The sequence below is a fragment of the Microtus oregoni genome, unplaced genomic scaffold, assembly GCF_018167655.1.
Source record: "Microtus oregoni isolate MIOR12 unplaced genomic scaffold, Mior012 000025F_ref0000491, whole genome shotgun sequence".
NCBI classification, from domain to species: Eukaryota; Metazoa; Chordata; class Mammalia; order Rodentia; family Cricetidae; genus Microtus; species Microtus oregoni.
The window spans coordinates 9,432,795-9,457,824 of record NW_024543084.1 but is presented as its reverse complement, the minus strand read 5'-3'; the positions used below and the strand labels follow the sequence as shown (position 1 = coordinate 9,457,824).

Genomic DNA, 25,030 nt, shown 5'->3' with positions numbered 1-25,030 from the left:
AGGTTCTGATCAGATAGTGTCCTTGCCTCCCACACCACTTCTGGCTCTTGTTCCCACCGATCTCGGCCCCAGGTAGAGGCCAGATCATCTGCCAAGGCTACCCCTGGTAGCTCTCCATTCTCTGATGCAGAGATCTGGTGGGCATGCTCTCCCCAGGATGAACCCTCCTTGATCTTATGAGAAGAATACTTTACTTCACCCCCACCCTTCACCCCCTTGCAGTCTGCATGCTCATGATGCCACAGGGCCCCAAACACACCAGCAAATTTGACGTGAAACTTGTTTTCGGGCTTGAGGATCTGGACGTAGAGGGGACAGTTGGGGGCAAAGTCCTTCACAGCCCAGGCTCGAAGAATGGTCTGGTGATCCTGGGGGAGGTGTGGTTGGTGATGGAGGGCCTACCGCTGGGGGTAGGCAGGAAGCGCAGGCTTGGGGGGAGTGTGTCTGAACTCACCGCAGCTGTGCGGTCCACCTCGTTCCTGCTGCTGAGGATAAAGCAGGCCTCTCCGTTGTCCATCCTGTAGAGCACCAGCTGCTGAGCAAGGCTATAGACCCAGAGGGCCTCCCCAGGAGGAGGTCAGGAAGTCAGGAGGTCAGGAGGGGCCCGGTGTATGAAGGGTGAGAGAGAGGATGGCCCAGCAGGGGGCCTTGCTAAGGTAGTCTGGCCTGGCTTAGCAGGCCCCAGCATCAAATCCTGCAGGGCATCCCAGGCCTCCTAGCCTCCCCAGATCCTCCTGGAACATTCTGGACAGGTCAGGATGCCTGGACACTCATAGCAGAGTTGAAGCTCAGATGCCGAACAAAGCCCATGGGCCAAGCCTGCCCTGGAGACACTGATTGGCCAGGGTTCCCAAGCTGTGGCATGATGGTGCCCAAGAGGGGGTTCTAAGCCACGATCCACCACATTCATCCACACTCTGGACTCTGCTTACAGTTGTCAGAGGCTTAGGGCCAGAAAGAGTGGGTCCTCCTGAGAGCTTGTCTCAATGGTGCTGATGACCGAGGCCCTAGGGACGCTGACTTTTTGTGGGGCACTGCCCAGCATCTGGGGCCTGTCTCCTGGGCTCCCATACACCCTAAGTTAGACCATAAAGCCTGTCTCCTCTTCTGCTTGACTATTTAGCAGCCCGGTCTTGGGTGGTCATTCCTAACTCCTTCCAGGTTCCCAGGAGACTGGCTACAGAAACAACTTGACCCTGCTGAGAGCTGGTTGGAGAAACCTTTACCCAACAAGCAGGGCAGTAAAGCCTCACGTCTGCCCCACAAAAGCTGTGGGTGCCTCCCTGCTTGGCTACCACTTCCTCTGTCCCATCTACCAGTCCAGAGCTGGACACAAGCAGCTACAGTCTCATGTGAACTGGGCAGGATCCCCATGGGAGCCGAGGCTCAGGATTCTGGGGATGAGAGACCGGGGTTGTTGTTCTGCTTGCCTTGGCCATGCACCACCTGTACCACACAACAAAGGGTACAGGAACCTTCTGGAATGAAAATGTGGCATGGGACGCGTTGGGGGAAGAGTCCCAGATGGTGCAGTAATGCAGTCCAGTTACATGTTAACAGCACATTCTTGTCGCCTCAAGACGCTCTGTCAACTTGTCTTTAAATCAAGAGCCACCCTCAGCCCTCGTGTCTTTACCACTGACTCTCAGAAGCCAGGTTCCCCTCCACCCCCACCCCTGGTCTATTTTAAGCTTCCTGAAATCTGACAGAGAAAAATCCCCAGACTCAGAGCAAGAGAGGGAAAGATGCCCAAAGGCGAGACCCACAGCGGAAGAACACAGCTTGGCCAGGTGTGTTTGCTAGGCTGTGTAGCCGCGACTAGCAGGGAGGGATGAACAAACGCTAGGGTCCCGCTCACCTGGGCCCAGACCCTGACCTTTCACCCACCCTGGCCCTGCCTCCACCTGGGACCCCTGCCTGCCTCAGGCTCTGTGCCAAGCCATGCCTGTCATGGTTCCACTTCTACCTGGGGACTCCCCGTGGCCTCAGGCCTAGGTCTAGCTGTGCTGTCCTGGCCGGCACTCACTTGGCTCGCATGAGGTCCTGGTCCTTGAGGGCAGAGCCCTGGAGGTAGATGACCCGCTGGGACCACAGGGGAATCTGCAGTACCCTGCGCACCTGGACATCCATTTCGGAGGGACACAGGATGACCACGTAGTAGTCCTGCTGGCCAGGTTGTAAGTCAGTGCCTCTGAGCCGGATCCTGTCCCCCCAGCCTGTATTGTTTCCTTGATGGTGTCATTCCCAGGGCCTTATGGGACCACCACAGCCCCCCCCTCCCCAAACACACACCAGATACAATAACCAGGGACTTAGAGTGCTCAGGTACCATGCTCAAGCATGTGACAGTCTTGTACAATGGGGGCGAGGGGTGGGGGGAGGTGACTGCTTGGGGAGCCTGGGAAAAGTCTGAGGCTCCCCAGGGGTGCCTACAGCCTTACCTGGAGACGGGGATGGGCATAGAACTCATTCAGGAAATCCATGAGGAGGTCAATCTTGAGGGAGCTAACACACAGGACCACATGTTTTTCCGTCTGTGCTCGGTGGCGGCTGTAGTTACCCCCTGACTTCTGCCGTTCCATCCAGAGGTAGACAAGCTCTTCAAACTGTGGGGAGAGGGGGGGTGGCATCTAGTGGGGGACAAAGGAGGGTGGGGCAGGTGCTAAGGGCAGAGAGTAAGAGCAGGCCTGCTTGGCTGGCAGGATGTAGAAGTGATGGGGACGGTGACCTTAGCAGAAACCAGAGCAGGACCAGGAGATGGCATATATAAAGAGGTGTCAGAAACTGTGGTGTGTGACTCCAGCCATGGGAAGTCTAGCTCATGGCCTCAGAAGCTACATGGCCAGTAGTGGGTGCCAGAGTCTATACTCTGACATCTGGAAAGACAGAGTCTTGGCTCTGCCTATCAGCTTTCCTGACAGTATTAGGAAACACTCAGCACTGAAATTAGGGATTTCTCTCTAACAGTGACCAGATGAGTTCCTGATGCAGACACCACACGTTCAGTCCTTGCCAGTGGGGTCCTCTAGGGCTGGGTGGGAAAAGTTACAAGAACTGCCATGTTCCCATCTGCCTGGGCCATGTGAGCTGCATGGCACTGGCTCTGCCCGAGGCTTCACCCTGCATATGGCTCTGAGGTCAGATGCCCACTGCCTGTTTCATCTTGAGCACCAGAACCAGACATGGATTTAGCGCATTTCTGAGTGGACTGTGGCAGCAGACCCTGACCATTATGTCCATTCTCAAGTCTGCATCTCACTTCCACGGGTCCTCACCAGGAAACCTGTGGCTGGGAGTGGCCAAGACCCTTGGGCTGGGAGCACGGGGACTCCCTGCAGGTGGACCATGGGGTGTTCAAGACCCTCGGGCTGAGAACACGGGGGGCTCCCTGCAGGTGGTCCATGGGTGTTCAAGATCCTCGGGCTGGGGAACACAGGAGCTCCCTTTTGGTGGCCCATGGCAGGGCACTGCTGCTGGACAACCTGGGCTTGCTTCTGACCTCTCTCAGGCCTCAGTTTCCTCACTTGGAAAGTATGAGAAGAGTGCCTGTCTTGCAGGCTATGGTGAGGGGGTCAGAGAGTTAATGAAGGGTTCAAAGGGTTCGCAGTGACCCCTAAAGCGTATGTCTGCTCAGAATCTTGAGGCAGGAGCTGATTTGGAAAAGGGGGTTTTTGCAGCTTTAATCTGTTGACCTGAGATCATCTTGAATTATGGTGACTACTAAATCCAATACCCATGGGTCCTTGTAGGTGGGACAAGGACCACATGGTCATATGGAGATGCCCATAAGGTGGAGGGTGGGCTTAGGAGGCCACCACAACCATGGGACCTCCCAGGGCTCCCGCTAGCCCCCTGCAGCTCCATGTGAAGAGATAACCTAAAACTTTTGCAAGAAAACAGACTTACAGCGGAGGGAGGAAGTGGCCTTTTCAGGTAAGAGAGGAAAATGTTAAGAGAAAGTTTGGTGTATTAGACCTCGTTAAAACTTCAGCTGCCTGGAGAAGGGCAGGACCCTTAAACAAGGCAAGGAATGAGTTCACAGACTAGCAGCTACCAGCGGAATGCTTGAGGCCGCCAGCTAGAAGCACAGCACACACTCCAGATCAGCAGCTCGAAGCAGGATGCAGGACCGGCTTCTGGGCACAGAAAAGCTAACAGGTTGGGGAGAGAGGCCTGGAAGGGCAGTGATGTGTGACAGGGACAGGATTAGTACACTGTGGGCTTTCAGGGCAGCATTCTCAGGACAGGGGCCGGGAGAAGTAAGGGGTGTCTGCTGGGCTTGAGGCTCAGGGCTGCAAGGTCAGAAGTGGGACTAGCCCAGGGTCAGAGCTCAGGATCAGCAATGGTGCTTCCAGTTGCCCCTTGTAGCCCTAAAAGTTGTTTAGCTGTGGTTGGGAAAGAGGGTGAAGTTCACCCCAACAATCCATCTCTGCATAGCTTCTTGAGGGGTCACTTGGGCACCTCAGACCCTCTGGAAGGAAAAGCCTGTCTTCCATAGTTGCTCTTTGGCAGAACAATTCACTGTTGACTCGAGTCAAGGGAGAACCTCTGCAATGACCCTCCATAGACAGGGGACGCCTTCTCTCCAGTCTCTCCTGGGAACGACCTCCTGACGTGTGTGCTCGACCCCACAGATCCCTCCTGTCCTTATGCCACTCCTCATGGAATGACTCCTGGCTGTCCCTGTGTTGAGCATGGGGACTCACCTGCAGCGGGAGTACCACAAGGGTCACACAGATCAGGATGACCACCAGCAGCTGGGATGGCCAGATCTTGGGTGTCACATCACCGAAGCCCACAGTTGAAAAAGTGACGATGCAGAAGTAGAAGGAAGTCAGCAGGTTCAAGTTCCCACCTGCCCGCTCCAGGTGCTGGATTCCACAGGTCCTAGAAATCGGGAGAACAGGGCTGCAGCAGTGGCAGGGAGGGACTTCAGTGGGGTGGGGGGAGGCTACAGCAGGGGGAGCAGGGATTGCAGCAGTAGGGTAGACTGCAGCAGGGAGGGCAGGGGCTGCAGCCATGGATGGGAGGACCTGAATGGTAAGAGACAAGGCTACAATGTGGAGTGGGGATACCTGAGCTGGCTGCTGTGAACACGGACACAGGGCCTCCCCACCTCCCCACCTTCCAGAGGGGTAAGGCTCTACCAGTCCCGGGGACCCTATCACCTAGGACCGAAGTGACGCACTCCTGATCACTGGGACACTGAGTGAGTGAGATTGTAGAGTTGGGTCTCGATGCCCAGCACCCACAGGTGATGTCAGTCAGTAGTAAGGCAGTGGGGCTGCCATGGTGAGGGGTACACTTCAGCCGCAAAGGAGTATGGCTGTAGCAGGGACGGGGTGGGGCTGCCCCAAGTCCCGCCAACCTGTCCTCCAGGACCTGCGGCCACTCCTAGCCAGCTCATCCTTGCCTGAGGGATAGCAGGGGTGACTGGGCCTCTTGGGGACATGGAACAGGGCCACTCCACAGGCTGATGCAGGAGGTTGGAAGGTCTGCCCACGTGACCAGAAGCTCCCCACTCTAAGTGACCCTCCAAGAGACCCTGGCTGCTTCTAGACTCCGTTCTCAAATGGACCTCAAACCAAAGGGCCCACACTCAGCCCAGGGGCCAGTTCCCTTGAGAGTTGCAAACCCAGCCAGTTGGGCGGGCACCTGCAGGTCAGACGTTGTGCCATTGTGTCCCTGATCTCCGGACACAAGAGTTTGGAGCTAAGTTCTACAGTTCTCTTTGTGCCTCTTCTGTCACCTCCCTGATCTATCTCCTAGGCTTGCGGTCTTCCATGGCTACCTGATGCGACCATGTGGTGACTAGGGCACTCACCCCGTGAAGACGAGACACAGCAGGGTACAGAAGAGGATGAGCACCTGGTTGAACATGGCTGACTGCGTGCGCAGGATGGCACGGTGGAAGTCATTCTGCAGAGAATGCAGCCATCAGAAGGCAGGAACCATAGACACTCCCACACATAATAAGCAGAGATCTGGTTATAATTCCTTCCCAAGAGAGGGCTACAGGCAGCATTGCCCGGTGCTGGTCACACAGACCTCAGCTTGGTCTCCGGGTGAGCAAAATGTGCCAGAGGGCAGATAGGTGTGAGCATCTTTGGCTTCAAGACTCTTACATCACTGTGCAAGTGTGACAGAGCTGAGTCAAGGGATCTGGCCAGGAAGGTGCAGACCACCAGGGAGACAGCTGTCATCCTGGCTCTCATTTCCAGGAGATGGGTTTATTCCAGCAGAGGCTAGCCATAGGCATAGTCGGAGCCTGCATTCTTCCAGCCCTGATTTTGCAGCCTGGTTCTGGTTGTGCTTACTCACATCTGCATACTCTGTCCCACCTTCTCCCCAGCCCTGGGAAAGCTGTCTTCAGGGAAAGAGGAAGCTCACGGCTGGCTGGACTGGAATGTGTCACATGGCAGGCAGTATCCGGGCCACCGCCTGGTCCCGCCAGCAGGTGGGGAAACTGTTCTCAAGGAGCCAACAGGAGCCAGTGCTCACTTACGATCATGTTCTCCAGCGCGTGCTTGGCCAGCCAGCAGTTGAGAAACACGGGGATGAACAGGTTCCGAAGAGGCGGCCAGAAGACCTGTGGTGTGTGGGGGAGAGGTCAGGTAGGGCTCAGGTAGCCGAGCTTGGGGCTGGGGCTCACCCACCGTGATGATGAAGGGCAGCGTGTTGATCATCTCCAGGACGAAAGGAACATGGAAGACCTGCTCCCAGATGTTGCCCTGGGGGCCAGAGGTACTTCAGAGCCAGCAAGGGGTAGTCAGGAGCAGGGAAGGGAACTGGGAGCTTGGAAGGTAGGCAGAGGTAAGGGTTGGGAGTGGGCAGTCCTTAGATCATAGGTGCTAAGGGAGGGACTGTGGAGAAAGGGCATGGTGGAAATCAGGGCGGGGAAGGTGCAGGGAGGGACTCACCTTGTAGCTGAGGTAAATGAGGAGCATGGTCTCTAAGAAGCTTATTGTGGCCACAATGACCTGAGTGAAGAAAGGAAAGAGACTCAGAGCAGATCTGGGAACAGGGCTTGACCTCTGAGGGGCTCAGCAGGCAGAGTCCTGACAAAGCGGGGTGCTTGTGTGTGTGTGTACAGGGCTGCCTGCGCCCTTGCTGCTGAAGTAAGATGGTCTTGATTGGAAAGACTTGCAGGTAGCTACTCTAGGCCTTAGGGTTGATAGAAGGCAGCCCAGACGCCATCCCTGCCCTGCTGGGACACCCTGTGGACAATCAGTGCCAATGAAGTAGCGGGGTGGTAAGAGCACCACTAAAGCCGCTCTAGGAGGCAGAGGTGGCAGTGAGGGCATGAGGCTGGGTTGGCAGTACTCCTTGGGCCCTGGGTAGGGATGGAGCCTCCGCTACAGGCATCTATGAGTCCTATGGGACCCTTCAGGCTAGGCCTCTGGCATATAGTTAGGGAAGACCCCGTCAGAAGCTGGCCTGCGTTTCTGACCCCTACCTACTTCTCAGGTAGACAGTAAGGAGAGGGTGGGTCAGCAGGGAGGAGAGGTTCTGATCAGGAAAGAAATGAAGAGGGAAGTATGCCCTCAGCGATCTGGGAAAACTACAGTACGAGCTGTCAGGCCTTAGTGGGCCTAAGTCCCTTGCTTCATGGGTGAGCCCGAGGCCGTTGCTTGCTGAATAGGACTTATGTTCTCTTACTTAACCCAAGCCCTCTCCTTCCTGAGTCCACACAAGCAGCCTCCACTGTGCAGGGTGGAGGGGTAGACTGGGACTCACCTGAATCACCCACAAAGTCATCTTCCTCTCCACCCACAGGATGGGAGCCCTAGGGAAAAAAGGGAGGTGAGGCCCGGCTAGGGTGAGAGCTGTCAGGGTACTTCCTCTTCAGGCTCCAGAAGAATATTCCCGAGGTAGTGAGCGCCCACTAGTCAGATGTGGAGGGTGAGTGGAGAAACATGTGCTTCATTCAAAATTCCTCCTCTCTGATGGGGAAGATCCTCAGTACAGATTCAGCCAGGGTGCAAGGATGCAGCTGAACATACCCCAGGGACTTTAATGGACCTCAGGTGCGCATTGGCTTCACTAGGGCCAGAAAGTTAAACTCCCATAGACCACATCTGTCTATCCTGTTCCTGGCCCGGCCCAGTATGGCCCTGAGGAGCAAACTCACCAGTGGAACTCGGAGGATGAGCCATTGAAAGTGTAGTTATACTTCGTGCAGCCCCAGCTGTGGAGAGACAAAAGCACTGGCCCAGTCCCAGACCTCCAGGACCAATGCCAAGGGTCCTTTCCAGAGCTGCTATGGGCTCAGGAAAATTGGGAAAGGCACCCACTGGCTCACTCAGGGCCCACCATATGCCCCAACTGGAGCTGATGCTCCAGCATGTGCGGGGCCTCCATGGACTGCCGTGACCGCGTGAGGAGGCTCTCGAAACAAGAAGCATAGAGAACACGTCCCTGTCTAGAGGTCTGGGCCCTGCAGTGAGCTGCTGCTCAGGAGAAAGTGAAGACTCAGCCTGAGCCAACAACAAGCTCCTGTATAACCACAGATGGCCCAGTGTGACATTGATGCCCGCTGGAGGTCGGAGCTGCCTGAACCAGCTTGGATAGTTTTTGAGAGTCAGAAAGAGATGAATTAACGACCCTCATCCCCCAAGCCACTTGAAGATAGGCATATCCAAGCACCTTGGAATCAGCTGATGAGAGGTAGCAGGGCATAGCCAACATTCTAGCTCTGCTTCAGGCCACAACTAGCACCAGGGTTGGCTACCATGGGGACCTCACTGCTCAGAGAACCCAGGAAGGAGCCACTTCTTCCCTGTCCTCACCTCACCTGAGCTTTATTGGGGTTGATTCACTCAGTACCCACCGAAGTCTCTGAGCCTTTCTCTCAAACTCTTATCCAACATCTACCTACTTATCCTTCATCAGCAACCACTCACCTATCCCTCCTTTGCATCATCTACGGTCCGTGCATTCACCTATCTATTATCCATCATCATCTGATCTATGACCCATGCGTCCATTTACCTGTGTTCATCATTCTATCTAACATCCATCCATTCATCTCTCATTGACATTCATCCATACGTCTATCTAGGTATGATCTCATCCTTGGTCCATGCATCCATCATCACCTGATCTGTAATTCCTGTATCCATCTCCTTATGCATCCTCGTACCCAACATCTACTCAGCATCTCGTCCCCTATTCGACTACCCAAGCTTCTGTCCATCCATCTACCCATCCAGTGTACAGCTATGCAGCATTCACCCATCCGTCCATCACCCAAATATTCATCATATCCCCCACAGCCCATTAGCCCTGCTAGTGATGGTGATGAATTCAACCGACTCGGGTCTTCTAGGGAGGTGGAAGCAGATGTCCTGAAGCCTCGGGGGTTTGGAAAAGGTGTAATAGACCCAGAAGAGAGTTTTTTGAGTCAGCGATAGCCCCTATTTCCCCTCAAACAGCCACGGAGGGGTCTTCCTTCCTTTGACCTCCTGTGCAGTGATAAAAGGTTTGTTCTCAATAGCATGTGAGGGTTTCCGATCTGGGAATTCTAGTTTTCCCGAAAGTGGGCAACAGATGAAAATAAGGAATTCAGTACAACTCCGCACACAAGCTCCAGGGGCTGGCCTCCTCCCGGAGATTTACAGGACCTCAGCAGTTCAGGAAGAGCCTGCTCTGGGTAGCCCAAGAAGTAAGTCAATGTTGGCAAGGTCCACGTTTGGCCCAGCAGTGGCCCTCAAACTCCTGGCTCTGACTAAGGAGTCCTGTGGCATCTGAGCCCACTTGTCAAACCCACTGGCCTGCAAGTCAGAGGCCAGCAGAGTTCAAAAGAAATGTTCTTGGCAGAAGTAACTAACAAAGTGAAGGGCCAAGTACAGCATCCTCAGAGGGCTGTGGGAAACCAGGAAGTGACAGATGCAGGAACTCAGACCTGGGGGAAGAGTGTCACCTCAGAATAGAATTGAGAGGATAAGAGGGGGCAGAGTAGGAGGGAGGAGTGACAAGCGCGCCCGTGGCCCAGGGCCCAGCTTCCGAACCCCACGGGGCACAACTCAAGACAATCCTGGCACTGAGGGCTTCTGGACCAGTCCAGAGATGAACCGGAAGCATGCCAAGGCCTCCCCAAGCACTGAGAGACCAGCAGCTCTCAGGGAAGACAATGACACCCTGCAAGGATCTGGGCTGGGAAACAGCACTGACGTCTCAAAGCAGCCAGGCAGTGGGAGGATTACCGAGAAGACATCAGAGGAAGAATCCTCAGCCTCATCTGCCGGGTCCTTTAAGCCCACTTGACAGCAGATACCTCTTCCTCAAGATGGTTAGAACACACTCTGTGGCTGCATGCACAGCTCCACACTGGGGGCCAGCCATCATTCTAGGCCCGACTGAGTGGTGTCTGGGCATGGCTCTAGGGTGGGGTCACGCTAGGGGAAGAAGACTTTCAAAGCTCTGGTGACAGGGCTCCCTAGTAGTCTGGTAAGTGTTGGTCACAGGTCTTCCACACGAATGCCCAAAATGCCAGTGAGGATCATTGGAAAGGCTCAGTCTGAGGACCCCAACCCCCCAGGTCACCCACCATCCGATGCCCTGGTCTGGGTTGTCGAGCAGGACACGGACGATGTACAGCAGGCAGGTGAGCAGCTTGAGGGAGAAGTTGAACAGCCGGATCCTCAGGCCTGTGGAGAGGGTGACAACAGGGTAGGAGCTGCAAGGAGCAGGCCTACCCGCTCTGCTGGGGTCTCTCAACAGCTCCCTCCTGAAGGAGCCCTGCATGGACTTCCATCTCGCACTTGTATTCCAGATGCAGAGGACAGATGCATCAGCACCCCTTCCCCAGCCAGACTCCTCTGGTCACTGAGGCTTGGTGCAGAGGATTGGGGTGCAGAGGATTGGGGTGCAGAGGATTGGGGTGCAGAGGATTTCCTGAGGGCGCGTCCCTCGCGGGAACAGATTTAGACACTTGGCGCCACAGCCTAACTTCCAAGCCCCTTCTTGCATCTCAGGTAGGTCCAGAGTGGCCAAGCTTAAAGCTGGGAAGGAGTCGGGGAAGTGTGGAGGTGGGGATTCCTAGGGTGTGGGTTGGGTGACATGGGAGATGGCCCAGGCTGGCTCCTGGGGACAGCCTAGCCCAATTCAACTCAGTGTCCAGAATGGGGGGAGTCATGTCTCCACAGGTCAGAAAACGGGAAGTCAAGGTGATCTCTGCCCTCTGCCCATGCAGTTGGCACATTTCTTCAGGCTCCCAACCCTGCCCACCCCCCTCCCTCAGGCCCCCGACTCACTGGATCTTTGGTTTTTGATGAAGAACAGCTTGAGCCGCTCTTTGCAGGTGTTCTCATTGACATAGAATTCCACCTGGACCCTGAAGGAGAAGAGGAGGCTGAGGCTTAGGGTCAGAGGGTTCAGGCCCAAGGCAGGGGCTGGAGCCTCAAGCCAGAGCCAGAGTCCCAAGCCCAGCTGAGTTCTTTCAAACCACAGGAGCAGAGAGGAACTTGGGAGAGAACCTGAAGGTCTGTGGTGTGAAGCAGCCATTCATCCCCCCCGCAGCCTCCCCTTGCTACACCTGCAGCCACTGGGTAACATCTTCTCAGCATCCAGAGCTCTCCAGGCCGCGAGGAGATCAGGGCCACAGCACCCACGGAGCTTTGGGCACTGGGTATCCAAACCTTCTTAGTAAAATGTTCAGGAGTTGACAGTCATTGCTTCTGGTGGCCTCCAGAGTTCGTATTCTGAGGCCATACATTATAATCTCAGGGATGGTCAGAAGGGCCAGCAAGAAGCAGTCAGTCATCCTGTGAGCCTGGCCATCAGCCCTCTGACCTCCATCTTCCCCCTCCCGTGGCACTGCACACGGAGGCCAGTCTCTGAGGCATGGCCACACTCATAGTCTCTGAAGTCCTCAGATCACCCAGGGTAAATAGTGAGCGAGCACCTGGCTACTCACTTATGCCCCATTGCCACACCCAGGAGGAGCCACGCGCTCACTGAGAATAACTCTGTGGCAAAGGGAAGACAAAGGCACTGTTCTCAACCCCCAAGCTGCAGACATAATCCTATGCCCTGCCCATCCCATTCAGGAGTAGGAGAGGAGAAAGCCAGTACTGACAGGGGAAGGATGATACGAATCTGAGTCTGGAGTTCGCATCAGCTTGGACTCCTGTAGCAGGTGTGGTCAGCTTCCTGCATTTTCCCTCTCGTGTGCCCTTGAATGGTCCATGGCTCGCTGTGATGGACACAGGGCTCCCTGGACACCTGGCTTCTATCAGAACAACCTCAGCATCTCCCCAACAGACAGAAACTCCCCCAGGAAGGAATCAGGTGGGACACAGCACCAGGAACCATAGCACAGTGTAGGGTCACAAGGCAGAAGGGCAGAGGGATAGCATGTCTTGCAGCCTGCAAGGGTCTTGTAGGGCTTGGAGAAGTCGGCAAAGGAGGCAAACACCAGCTTGGATCCCTGTTTCTACCCCCTCCCCCTCCCCCTCCCCCCCCCCCCCCCCCCCGCACTGCTATCGCCTGCTGGGGAAGGCGGCACCGAGCCCAGGGTGGGCGGACCCAGAACACCGTTATCCTTTGATCAGGTACCGGCTCATCAAGACAGTTGGAGAGTTTAATGTCAGTGCCTGGCTGGGGACGACTATTCCAACAGCACCCAAAGTGTTTGCAATGGTCTCTGTCAGGCCAGTGAGATGGCTTAGTGGGTGACAGCACTTGCCACCAAGCCCAGCGACCTGAACTGGATCCTGGGTCCCACACAGCGGAAGGAGAAAACTGACTACGGCAAGGTATCCATCAACTGTAGTTCTTTTTTTTTTTCTTTCTCTTTGTTCCACCCAGTTCCCAAATAAATATACAGAGTCTTATTATTACTTATAAATGCCCGGTCTTAGCTTGGCTTATTTTTAGCCAGCTTTTCTTAAATTATCCCGTCAAACTTTTTGCCTCTGGGCCTTTACCTTTTTTCTATTTCTGTATATCTTTTCTTTCCTTCTTATTCCATGTCTGGCTGTGTAGCTGGGCAGCTGGCCCCTTGCTTCCCCCTCTTGCTCCTCTTTGCTCCCCCTCTTACGATTTTTTCCTTCTGTGTATTCTTTCTGCCTGCAGCCCCACCTATTCCCACTCCCTGCCTGGCTACTGGCCGTTCAGCTCTTTATTAGCCCAATCAGGTGCTGCAGGCAGGCAAAATAACACAGCTTCACAGAGTTAAGCAAATGCAACAGAAAAGAATGCCAACACATCTTTGCATCATTAAACAAATACTCCACAGCATGAACAAATGTAATACATCTTCAACTAATACTCCACAACAACCAACCTTCACATGCATGCCGTGGTACATGCGTGTCCCAACAAGCATACACCAAATAAATAAACAAGGGTCATACAAATATATTTTAAAATCTAATCACTCTCTGAAGCCTACTGAGCACAGCCGCTTTGTCACGTGACCAGCCCGTGGCCTGGGGGAGTGGTCTGGGTCACGGTGGCTCTGCACGTCACAGAGTTGCCTGAGGGCCCAAAGGCCTGCTCACCTCACCAGAACCAAGGCACTCCTGGGGTTTGGTGCTGTGCAAAGACTGGGTCCGTCCTAGACTGCACAGCAAGCCAAGCTTCCCACAGGCAAGGAGGGGCCAGCCCCGTGCTAATGGTTGGTGTACTCTAGCCCACCCCTCTATATGTCTAAACTCCACTTTACCCAGCATCCCTACTGCACCTCAGTACATTCTGCTGTCCCAGCACATATCGCCAGTTGTGCCGGACACACTACACTGCACACCAGCCAGTTCCATGCGCCACACTGTTTAGTACACCCACGTGATGCTACAGCACACCTCTGCACCCCACGTGATGCTACAGCACACTTCTGCACCCCACATGATGCTACAGCACACCCCTGCACCCCACGTGATGCTACAGCGCACCTCTGCACCCCACGTGATGCTACAGCGCACCTCTGCACCCCACGTGATGCTACAACGCACCTCTGCACCCCACGTGATGCTACAGCGCACCTCTGCACCCCACGTGATGCTACAGCACACCTCTGCATCCCATGTGATCCAGAATACCCCCACTGGGTCCCCACAGCACCCTGCTGTACCACACTGTATAGCAGCACAGGGTCTTTCTAGGGCACTTGGAGCCCCAAGCGGGAGAGGATACTGCACATGACTGACTGAAGAGTCAGCCGTGCATCTTTCTCTCGGAAGGAACCTGAGGCTTGGGAGACAGGCTGCACTGGGATGGGGGCAGGGAAGTCATCGGATGGCTTGAAGGACCACCTGTATCCTAAAGGATGGAGTGTCTATAAGGTGTCATGTGTTAAGAGCTTCATTGCTAAGAGGCAGGAAGAAGATAGGAACTAAATACAGCTATGGTGTGTGTGTGTGTGTGTGTGTGTGTGTGTGTGTGTGTTGTGTGTGTGTGTACTGATTGGGGGGGTTAGGATTAGGTAGGATCTCTAGGGAAGAACCCACAGTCAGTCCTGGTGGCTTTATAGGCAAGGGGTAACATAAGAGACACGTGCGCTCCAGCTCCTGCCATGTGGGATGCCTGGGACTACCTCAGATCTCTGTCTGCAAAATGATTATTACCAGATGTGGGCCCTTGGCATTGGGCTAACCTGAGCTGCATAAGCTCCCTCTGTGTTACTCAGCAGTCTATGGACTAACACACTCCTCTTGGGCAGAATATTCCATTGCGAGCCACCGATGCCTCCTCTCCTCCCTCATTAGAGACGGAAGTCCCAGGACACACTGGGGAAGCACTCATGTGTTCTTCTTGTAGCTAGAGCTCCAACCACAGGCTTGGAGTTCTCCCAGGGACCCCACTGTCCCTGGGAGAAAGGACAGAACCCTGACCTTCCCTCTGTCCCTGCACCCTGCTGCCCCATCTCACTAGACATTCTCATGGGACATTCCTGTTGGCCATCCCCCGCTGCTCCCCAACTGTGCCTGCCCACTGCCCACAGGTCCCCTGAGCACCCAGTTCTCAACCCAATGCCCATGACCACTTCCAGTTCCACTCTCCAGGCTCCTGGACCCTCAAGGCTGCTCCTGTCCTTCTTATCATCTTCCCAGGGACATACGAAGATCAGAAAACTCAGTCACCTATGAAAGAAGCCACCATGGCCACTGTGCTGCTCAGGGAACAGCCAGGAACCTGTCACACCCAGCCCTGCCCCTTGCTGGCATCCTCCCCAGCTCCAGAAAGCTGACCCAACTAATGACTTCCATGAGCACAACAGTCACCTCCCAGGAGGGCTGCCCACTAGGTGCCAACACCCATCTGCATGGTCCCAGGTGTTTTGTGAGCAGTGCCCACTTATGGCTAAAGGTGTTCTCCTGGAGGAACCATAAGGCCTGCTTGGCTCCCTTGAAATCAGAGCTCTACAGTGCCAGAGAAATCAATGAGTCTTCCTTTACTTTTAAATTTTTAATAAACTGTGGCCACTCACTTCCTCCAGCAGCACACAAAACAGGGATTGAGACTATCCATTTCACTCTAATCTGTGTTTAAGACAGCATGTGTGATCTGCCCTAAGGAGAGAGGAAGACAGGGGGCACAGTCTCGCAGGAGCATAAAGGGTTTGTGAATGACCTTCACCTCTTAAAGAGCCTGTTCACAGGCACCCTTGTGCCTGTGAGAAGCTCCTGGGAGTCATAGAAACTGCGCTGGCCCAGCAGGCAGAATCTAAGGACTGAGAGCCGGAGCCCACTGGGAAGTTGGATAGATGCAGCAGGCTCTGCCTCTCTCCTGCTTTTAGCTTAGTTTCCTACCGGGGATGGGAATAATAATGGGAGCTTCCTCTGATAGTACCACTGAGTACCTGGAAGATGTTAAGTGCTTTAGCAATAGTGAGGTTAAGACTTGTCCTACTGTGTCCCTTGGGAATGAGCTCAGAGAGAGGATACAAGGAGAGATAATGGGTATGGGGCCCAGGACTAGCACCTCATGGTGCTGGCGTGGGGGTCAAAGTTAACGCAACCAGAAAGCCACCGCAGGCCTATACTGTTCAGTACATCATACTGCAAAATCAGAGCCTGGTTGCATACATGCCAACCATGCCCACAGATACTGGATGGTGCATTGGCTCAACCACGAGTCTGAGCTGAATCAACCTTACTGAGGAGCTAGCGGGTACAGCCATGGTACTGACTTCTTGGGTGAGTGGGTAAGAAGGGCCCAGAACAGGCTGCCAGGGGCAACTCAAACCTGTTCCTCCTTGCATCTGCAGAGGACTAGCCAAGTGGGAAGAGATCCAATGGCCCACAACCCCCAAGCCTTCATAATCCCCAGGGGAGTTCAGTAAAACTCCATTTGTGGCACCCTTCTGTGGCTCTGGAACCTTCTTGGAGGACCAGGTGGGCTCACAGCCCTCATAGTATCCCACATAGACGAGCTCCCCGGGAAGGCCCCCTCCAACGCTCCAGGCCTCAGCCTCATAGAGCCTGGGGGCAGGCGGTAGAGTTGAGCTGGTCTGGTATGAGTCTTCAGGCTATGGGAAACGGAGAGAAGGGATCCGATGTGGTCTGGGAAAATGGGTACTGGCTTCTCAAACTAACTCCCCTGCAAAGGGAGTTTTCTTGGAACCCAGGGGCTCTCTGAGGAGCTTAGGACATCTACTATGATTGGCGCTGGCTCTGGAGCAACATGGACACAGCCTTAGCCCTAGGGCAGCCACAGACAGGTTCTTGCTTTCCCACCATTGCCAGGTCTGAGGCCCAGTTCTTCAGGCACCTGGGGAGGAGGAGTGGGATTAGGAGATGTGGCTTTGTTGGAGGAGGCTTCAAAAGCTCACCCCCTCCAGTTAGTTCTCTCTGCTTTGTGCTTGCGGATCAGATGTAAGCTCTCAGCTACTGCTCCAGCACCATGCCTGCCTGCCTGCCGCCACATTCCCCCACCATGACGGTCACAGATTCTACCCTCTGAAACTGTAACCCCCAATCAACTCTCCCTTTTATAAGTTGACTTGGTTGTGGTGTCTTATCACAGCAATAGACAAGTAACTAAGACGGTCATCCACCTCTGGGGAGCCCATTTCCTCTCTACAGACTCCTCTCAAGGGGATTGTTAATCATATGTCTCCAGTCCCAGCCCCCAGGACCAGAAGTACCTGCTGGTCCTGGGAAGTGCTGGCCAACACTGTCATGTTTCTGCCTGGGCAAGAGTAGCCTTTCCCATGAAGCTTGATTGTCAGGGGTATGAGGACACATCTGCCCCTGAGACAGTCCCTCCCCTGTGAAGCACTTACTGAGAGAGGGAAGAGTCCAGGCTGAAATCCTCCACATGAAGCCTGGAGACAGAGTGGGCACATCAACACAGATGGTGGGTGGGGCTCCAGGGCTGTATCAGGACTTCAGGCAGTATCCCAGAGCAACGGGGTATGCCAGAATATTCCAGAGCAACAGGGTATGCCAGAAGCCCCAGGCATGACAGGTAGTGTCAGGGCAGGCAGCCTAGCATGCAAGGCAAGTAGAAGCCAAGCCTACCCCTCGGAACTAGAGAAAGCAACGAGTCCATAGATGCTGGCACATGCAGGCTCTGTATTCTGGCCAGAGGGAGTGACAACCTTTTAGCCAAGGACAAAGATCGGCCTCTCTCTCGTTCATGTTAAGCCTGTCTCCGGCCTCTTTGTGATTCCGTGTCCAGCAGTGGCCCCTCCAGTGGCACTGTAACCAAGGAAGCTGAAGACAACTGAGCGGTCCCGCTACAGGGTCAGAGCCGGACACCAGAAACCTTGGATGGCCCATCTCTTAGTTTCCTGTAGCTGAGCAGGTCAGGACTGGGAGCTGGTGTTTCTTGGGTGATTGAGGTGCACTCCTCTAACTGGTCAGCTGTGGACAACCTGACCTTCAGTTTCCCTAGACTCCCTGCCATGGAGAAGGGGTCAGCATCTCTGGAGTACCAGCTTGTGTTGGGAGCTGACTGCATGCTGTCCTGGGCCAGCCCTTCCAACCAAGGACTTCATGGGGCCTCTCTCAGTTTTCAAAGCAACTGTTTTCCAGATGAGAAAGCAAAGATTCAGTGAGGACCACTGCGGACCTCAGGCAGCATCCTGCACAAGCTGTGTTAGGACCTCTGTGAGGCCAGGATCCTTTTCCACATTCTAACATGTGGTCCCCCCCTGGTCCCTGGGTGGAGAAGGTATAGGATGGGCATACACTTGGCAGAGTTAAGGTCCCCACTGGTATGGCAATGGGTGGACAGCTCGGTACAGCAGAGGCGAGTCCAGGTTTAATTGGGTGTGAAGTTTGGGGATTCCTGGGAGCTTCCAGATGCCCTGCCTGTTTGTGTAGCTGAGATTCTCTTCCTGGCCCCATCTCTGCCCCAAGATCTGAGATAAGGGTCTGAAGAGCCTGGCAGAGTTGTGGTTTGCTATGATGGGGACAGGATCATGTGGCACCTAGCACAAAGGACCAAGCCTGATGCTTATAACCCAGACCTGCTTCCTAGCTCAGACCAACTCCCATCTGCATGGGCACCATCTGGGCTCCTGAGCTGTGCTGCATGCACGGGGTGCCTGAGGCTGGGACAAGGTGACTCCACTGTACTCTGGAGAGGCTATATTCCCACCTGTCGTGTTACCTGGTTCAGATCTGTCCCTTAAAGGACAATGGCCTGTGTGTAAGCAGCAGGGCATCATAGATTGATGCAGACTCTGCCAAGGGCTGGTGCCAGGGAATATGAGGTCAGTCATCTGAGCTACCTATCAGGGGTGCTTCGGAGGAATGAAGGAAGGTTCACCTGAAACATCCAAACCCCGCAATTAGTAACCTAGGTACCACTAAGCCTCCCTCATCAGCATGACAGCCCTGTGGATCATGGATACAGAATAAATGAGGGCTAAAATTGAGATTCCTTTCTGTACCCATAGCCTGTTGCTCTCTTCAGAGCCTGGGGCTCCTACAGAAGCCTCTGGGTAGACATAGGTATACTCGACTTGAACCCTAAAGGGGCAAGCTCATCTAGGCACCTTCCTGGGAGTCCTCTGGGCTGATGGGAGGTTAGGGTATTTGGGGGTCCACGTCTCACTGCACCCCATGAACCCTGAATCTCAGGGGATGCTTTTGGGTATTCAGATAATTAATTTCACGTCAGTGAGGTTCCTACAAGCAAATAAGGAGCCCACTTATTCTTCACTGGATTGTATCCCCCAGATTCACAGGCTATAGCCGTGACTCCTGGTAGCTCAGGAGTATAATGTAACTATATTAGGGAAAAATTGCAGAAATTAAGTTGAAATGGGGTCCTATGGTGGTATACTAGTAGGAAGAGTTCAAGACTCAAGTCACAGAGAGGGACAGAGAGGGAAAATTGTGTCACTACACGGGGAAGATGGCCTGAATATGGGAGGGGCTTTGGAGCAGGCTGCCCACATTCAGCTCCTGAAACCATGAGAAAATCAAGTTATATGGTTTCCACCCCCTAGTCTGTGACAGCCCCCACAAGCCCAACACACTTAAAAAGGAAACCTGTGTTCACTGGAGGGACCAGGAAGGAGTGCACCCCATACAAGAGCCTGATATCCATGTATATTCCAAGAGGATAAATCACTGTCCAGATAAGTATACTGGGGAGGAGGAGAGAGTGGAATAAACCGGTAACTGCAGAAGCAATAGAGTACCATCTGTGGTGAGCAGTGGGGTGCAGTGTGTAAAGCTGGGGTGTATCCAACTGCCAGAGTGGGGATTGAGGCACTTGAGAGCCTAGAAAGGGTTAGGGGTGCTGTATGAGGGCTATTCAGAGAAGTCACTTGGTGGGACAGGGGAGGGTCTGTGATCCTGAAGGGTTGGGGGCCTATGAGCGTCTGGACATGGAGGACAAGGATATCCCAGCAAGGAAGATCCAAGGGATCACCTCCTGGGCCCAAGAATACTAGAGTGAATGAAGTTGGGGATGGGGAGAGATTCAGCTCCTTGAAGCTGGACCGACAGGCTGGGACTTTTCAGGAGAACAAGGTGATATCCGAGCCTGAGAAGCTGCTGTGTGAAGGCCTCAGCCTTGATGGGGGAGTCAGTGACATATGATGGCCAGGAATAGAGCCTGAGAATGGAGTGAACCCAGAGTCTGGCTGGCTGCTGAGAGACTTGAAGTCACAGAGTGTGAAGTCATGTTCCTGCTGAGGTAGTGAATAGTCAGGAAGTAGGTGGTGTCAGGAGGTGTCAAGATGGCGTCTCAGAGTGCAGGTCTGAGGTAGACGTGGGCTGGCTGGGAAGAAGGCTGAAGACCCAGGGCCTGGAAAGTCCTGGGGATGGATCACAGAGCCATGAGGTAGGGGCCTTGGTCCTCAGCACCCTTGGCTTTGGGGAGCTGTGGTGGGTACGCAGGTATGGGGCAGGCTCAGCTCAGAAGTAAAGTGGAGAGTTGGTCCTAGACCGGCCCAGTCAGAAGCAGGCTGGGGTGCCACTAGGAAGGGGGATTCCTGGCACCCTTGCCCCAGCCTCTATTCCTGAGCTATGCTCTGATGTGAGGTCCCTTCTCCTGGTGTCTGCCTTTAGGGGACTGAGAGCTTCTCTCTGGTACAGACTCAAAGGGGTGACCCCAGAGTGTAGTCTTGTGGGGGGGATGCAGCAATGCAAGTGGGTATTCTCTGGAGCCTCAGGGATGGAAAGCCGGCCTTGGCCAAGTCAAGCCCCTGCACCATCCTTCAGGCCCTGCCCCAACCCCATTCTAGCACCTTTGGCTCTCCCCACCTCTACACCTTTACATTAAGACCCCAGGAATGTCAAAGGATAGACGATTCTTAGCCCCCAAAACTCCCTGTTCTAGCATCTGCAGGAATCTCAAACCCCTTCCTCTTCCTGGAATATGGAGACCCCACAAACTCAGATTGCCAAAACTGTGCTCCCTGGGCTCACCTCCTACGTCCTTTTGTAGCCTTCTACCCACAACACAGCCACCACAGCTCTCCAGGACATCTGCTCTCTTGGTCCTGCTACCCGCTGTGAAATACCCTAGGGACATGTCTCTTGGAGCCTTCAGAGATTCCCAACATATGCCACTGGGGACACTTTCTAGGACATCTCTGCCTCTGTCCCTTCCAGTTGTCCTCCAATCCCAGCCCCGTGGACATAGCTCAGGTGTGGCCTCTGACCTGCCCATGCAGAGGTTCGGCCTCATCCCCTAGCCTCCCAGATATTTCTCCCTGGGCATGCACCCTCCTTCCATCCCTCACTGCCTCAGCCAGTCCATCAGGAAGCAGATGGGGCTGAGGGGGCGTCCACATGGTGGACAGGTGGGAGTGCCGCAATGGCAGATTCAAGTCAAGTGAATCCAGGGCTGTAGAAGGGGCCACAGTGTCTGACCCACTGAGGGGTTCACTAATGACCCAGCCCTTCCTGGTGCCCCCCTTTCCCCAGCCCACATTTCCTAACCTTTCTAAACCTCAGTGGGGGACAGTGAAAGAAGGGTCAGGTTGGGTGAGGGAGAGGGACGGGCACCGGGCCCGCTGTAGCTATGAGAAAGTGCAGAGCTTCAGGGACTATGTGGGCAGAGTCTCACCGCCATGGTGGGCATGCATGGGGGCCATGAAGATACTTTTCTCCTCTCTCTGTCCCGTTGCCTTCCCAGTGGTGGAGAGGCACCAGGCTCTAACTTCCTGGACAATAGCCCAGACATAGGACAGGGGCAAGGGCAAGTCACAGCCAGCGATCTTGTCTGGAAACTTCAGTAATCCCGGTTCCTAATGTGTCAGTCAGTCAGTCTTCCCCATCCTCCTCAGCTGGGATCTGCCTTGGCTCTCAACTACTCATTACAGCAGGTGTTCAGATGCCAGCTAGAGGTTCAGGCGCCACCTGGGCCCAGCTGGGTACACAGTTCCCTTCTCTCTGCTCTGCAGAAGGAGGCTGACAAGGACCCTGCGAGTCAGGGAGAAAGGCCATGCTTGTCAAAGGGGCCAGCAGCTCAGCTTGTGGTCTTCTACATGCAGAAGTGCAAATGGGGCAAGAGGTGGCCACAGAAGTGTCCCACTCTGGACTAAGACGCAGCCTGGGCAGAATTGCCATTCCCGCAGCTTACTTCTCCTGATAGGCCTGATAGGCTGGGAAGGGAGCTTCCGGGATCACTGGCCCACAGTGTCCACTAAGAGGAGAGAGAGGCCAAGAGGGGTCCCCAAGGATAGCAGCACTGGCTGGCTATCCTCTTTCCCTGAGTTTCCCATAAGTTGTTGGAGGCCCCTCAAGAGCTGCGTCTGGCAAATGGGGACAGGGTGGTATCACCCTTCCCATGTGAGAAGCAGGGAATTGGTACAAATGGGGGAGGCAAGGGAGGAAGGGGGTGCTCTGATGACCTTAGTCCAGCCATCTGCTGGATCCAGCCACTGCCAACCCACATTGCTTCACCCCACACCGGCATCCCACCCCACCCAGGATTTCCGCCATGCCTCTGTCCAGAAGGCCCTGCCAGCTCTTGCTCATCCTTAAAAGTCAGTGTCCAGGAAGTTGCCTGGACTGGCCCCATCCAGTCCTGCCCCAACTGCTACCAGAACAGGCTTCAAGCCCATAATACAATGTGCCCACACTAGGCCAGGTCTGATTCATTTTATTCCCCCGCAGCATCCAGCAGGGTTCTTGGCACAGGCAGGTGATGGCTAGGGATTCGCTGCTGCAGAGACCTCAGTGTCCTCATCCATGAAATGGGGTGTCACATCCTGCCTGGAGCTTGCAGGAGGATGAAGAGGGTGGGCTCCCTTCTGCAAAAGCCTCCTGCATTCTGGCTGCCCAGCCATGCTAGTGCTTACCATGCCCATACCTTTACTGTCCCCCAGCCAGTTTGCTATGTAGCCTGCCTGGGCCTCGGAAGCACACCTCTGAAGTACCTACCTCTTCATAGTGTCCCTTGCTGAACTCACCCAAGTGGGACTTCCTAGAGCAGTGTGGGCCAGGGCCACCTGGACCAGAGCCCAGGTCATAGTTGCAGGGCCCTGGGTTCAGCCTCTAAGCAAGGGGCCAGGGTCTAAGTCTCCCCAGACCAGGCTGCAGCCAAGGAGTGGTGGGGCGCCAAGGCGCCCTCTTCCCTTCCCAGGCTACTACAAGCAAAGCCAGGTGTGGGGGAGCAGAGCCCGTGCTAGACAAAATGCAAGCGATGCGAAGCCCCTCCCGCGGGGTCCTGGTCCCCCCCGCAAGCGTCCCTACCTCTGGCCCACGTCGCTGCCTACGGAGCCCCCGCCGCGGGCCGGCAGCAGAGGGCTGAGCCCGTGAGGTTCCTCGGGGGCTGCAGCGCCGGCTGGGGTATCCCCCGGACCCGCCTTGCCCTCGGACGGTGAGCGCGGCAGCTTGGCCCGCGCCATCCTGCGGGAGCGCTTGGCGCGGGTGGCTGTGGCGGGGGCGGCGCCGGGCGCTACCACTGCGCTCCTCACCCTCAACGCGCAGCACAGTGGAATGGTCCGGGGTGGGGAGGGCGTCGTCTTGACTCCCTGTGCTCCAAGGTCGGCCCCAGGTTCTTGTCCCAGCCTGGATGCCTCAGGGAGGACTCAGTTCCGGTATACAACTGTCCTACCCCACTCCTACCAGAAGTAATAGTCATGGTGACAACGGTCACTGCTCCGAAGGGAGGGGATGCAGGAAGGGTAGTGTAGGTGACAGCTCATGTGGCCCTTGGCAGCTCACCTCCAGAGGAAGTTTGGTGGAGAGATGAAATAGCTATCTCTGCTGGGCATGTACCCACATCTCAGGGTACTTCTGTGTGTCCTGGGAACCGCGATCTATTGCTCAGGATGACAGGAAGCCCAGAGCCCCACCTGTCTTCTAACCCCTACCTCAGGGCCTGACCAAGTGAAGTGAGTCCATCCTCCAGTTGGATGGGAAATGGTGTGTGCGCATCCTCCCTCCTGCTCAGGGTCCTCACCCTCCAATCCTATCCCAAAGCTGTCAGGGTTCAGCCCCCAAAGGGCAGTTACTGATGGCTGAATGCTAGCGCCCTGAATCCCCACCCTGTGTGTGGCAACTCCAGAAACAGGGTATCTGTCGTCTATTCTAGGCACCTGGGGACCTGCACAGTGTCACCCTGCAACCTGAGCACAAGCCGGGGAGGTGGCTCAGAGTGATTAAAGTCCCTGCCACACGAGCATGAGGACTTGTGTTCAGTTCCCAGCACATGCAATAAAAAAAAGTCAGACTTGGTGACAGCACACACTTAAAATCGGAGAGCTGGGGAGGAAGAGACAGGCAAATTCCTGAAGGCTGCTGATTAGCTAACCTCACCAAATCGGTGCACCCCAGGCCCCGCTAAGAGACCTTGTTTCAAAACACAAAAACAAACAAACACAAAGCCAAGGTAGAAAGTGACTGAGGAAGACACTGAGGTTGACTTTGATCCTCCAGACACACACATGCGTACACACGTATGTGCACCCGTGCACAACACACATATGTCTATGCTCACATGAACAGACACATACATCTGTGCACCCCCCTCCACTAAACCAAACCAAACAAGAACCGGAACAACCCGAGCAGGACACAATGGGGAAACTGAGGGGCCGAGGGATGACGTGGCTTCCCCCACTAACCTGAAGCAATAAGGAGCAAGGCAGGGATTTGCAGGGAGCAGAGCTGGTTCAGAGATACCTCTGCAGTCACATGATAGGGTTTTTCTAGCCCAGCCCATCCATTTCACAGCCGAGGCTGCAGGTGACTCAGCCAGGTAACAGGTGGGTCACAGCAGATGGATGTCTATGCTGGGAAGTCTGGCTGTCGGACATCTGGCTGGGTACCAGAGTCTCTCTGGTGCATGCTGGTCCTGAACAGCTGCTACAGCTCCAGGGTCTCCTGGTCCACCACAACCTAATGTCACAGATCTCACAAAGCACGGGTTCCGAATTCTCCTTCTTGAATCCCTGCGCCATTGGATGGACCATCCTTGTATCCTGACCAAACAGGACAACTCGGGAAATCAGTTCCTTTGGGGGACATGGCTGCACCATCTGCCTTTGGTAGAGAAGCCATCAGGGCCAGTGGACTGGTCTGCTGAGGGAAACCAAAGCACAGTTTATGACTCTTCATCAGGGTATCCATACCCTGAGCCACCACTGCGCTTGAGAAATGACCGCTAAGGG

General features: G+C 54.9%; 1 protein-coding gene across 7 annotated transcripts in view; it reads right to left on the bottom strand.

Annotated features, from left to right (window-relative positions):
* Kcnt1 (potassium sodium-activated channel subfamily T member 1) overlaps positions 1-25,030 on the bottom strand; it is a 57,953-nt gene that overhangs the window by 19,187 nt on the left and 13,736 nt on the right. For 3 of the 7 annotated variants that reach the window (XM_041674471.1, XM_041674472.1, XM_041674473.1), the window contains exons 1-15: positions 23,109-23,284; positions 17,228-17,269; positions 11,256-11,335; positions 10,550-10,649; positions 8,132-8,188; positions 7,738-7,786; positions 6,921-6,980; positions 6,657-6,731; positions 6,506-6,589; positions 5,825-5,919; positions 4,707-4,887; positions 2,442-2,606; positions 2,027-2,163; positions 455-518; positions 260-368 (exon numbers count right to left, since the gene is read on the bottom strand). In XM_041674471.1, coding sequence (XP_041530405.1) covers positions 260-368; positions 455-518; positions 2,027-2,163; positions 2,442-2,606; positions 4,707-4,887; positions 5,825-5,919; positions 6,506-6,589; positions 6,657-6,731; positions 6,921-6,980; positions 7,738-7,786; positions 8,132-8,188; positions 10,550-10,649; positions 11,256-11,335; positions 17,228-17,269; positions 23,109-23,263 — 1,453 coding nt within the window. In that variant the 5' untranslated portion in view covers positions 23,264-23,284. Of the gene's footprint in view, positions 1-259; positions 369-454; positions 519-2,026; positions 2,164-2,441; positions 2,607-4,706; positions 4,888-5,824; positions 5,920-6,505; positions 6,590-6,656; positions 6,732-6,920; positions 6,981-7,737; positions 7,787-8,131; positions 8,189-10,549; positions 10,650-11,255; positions 11,336-17,227; positions 17,270-23,108; positions 23,285-25,030 lie in introns of those variants that run through there. The other 4 variants (XM_041674476.1, XM_041674475.1, XM_041674477.1 and 1 more) reach the window with 3 other exon arrangements.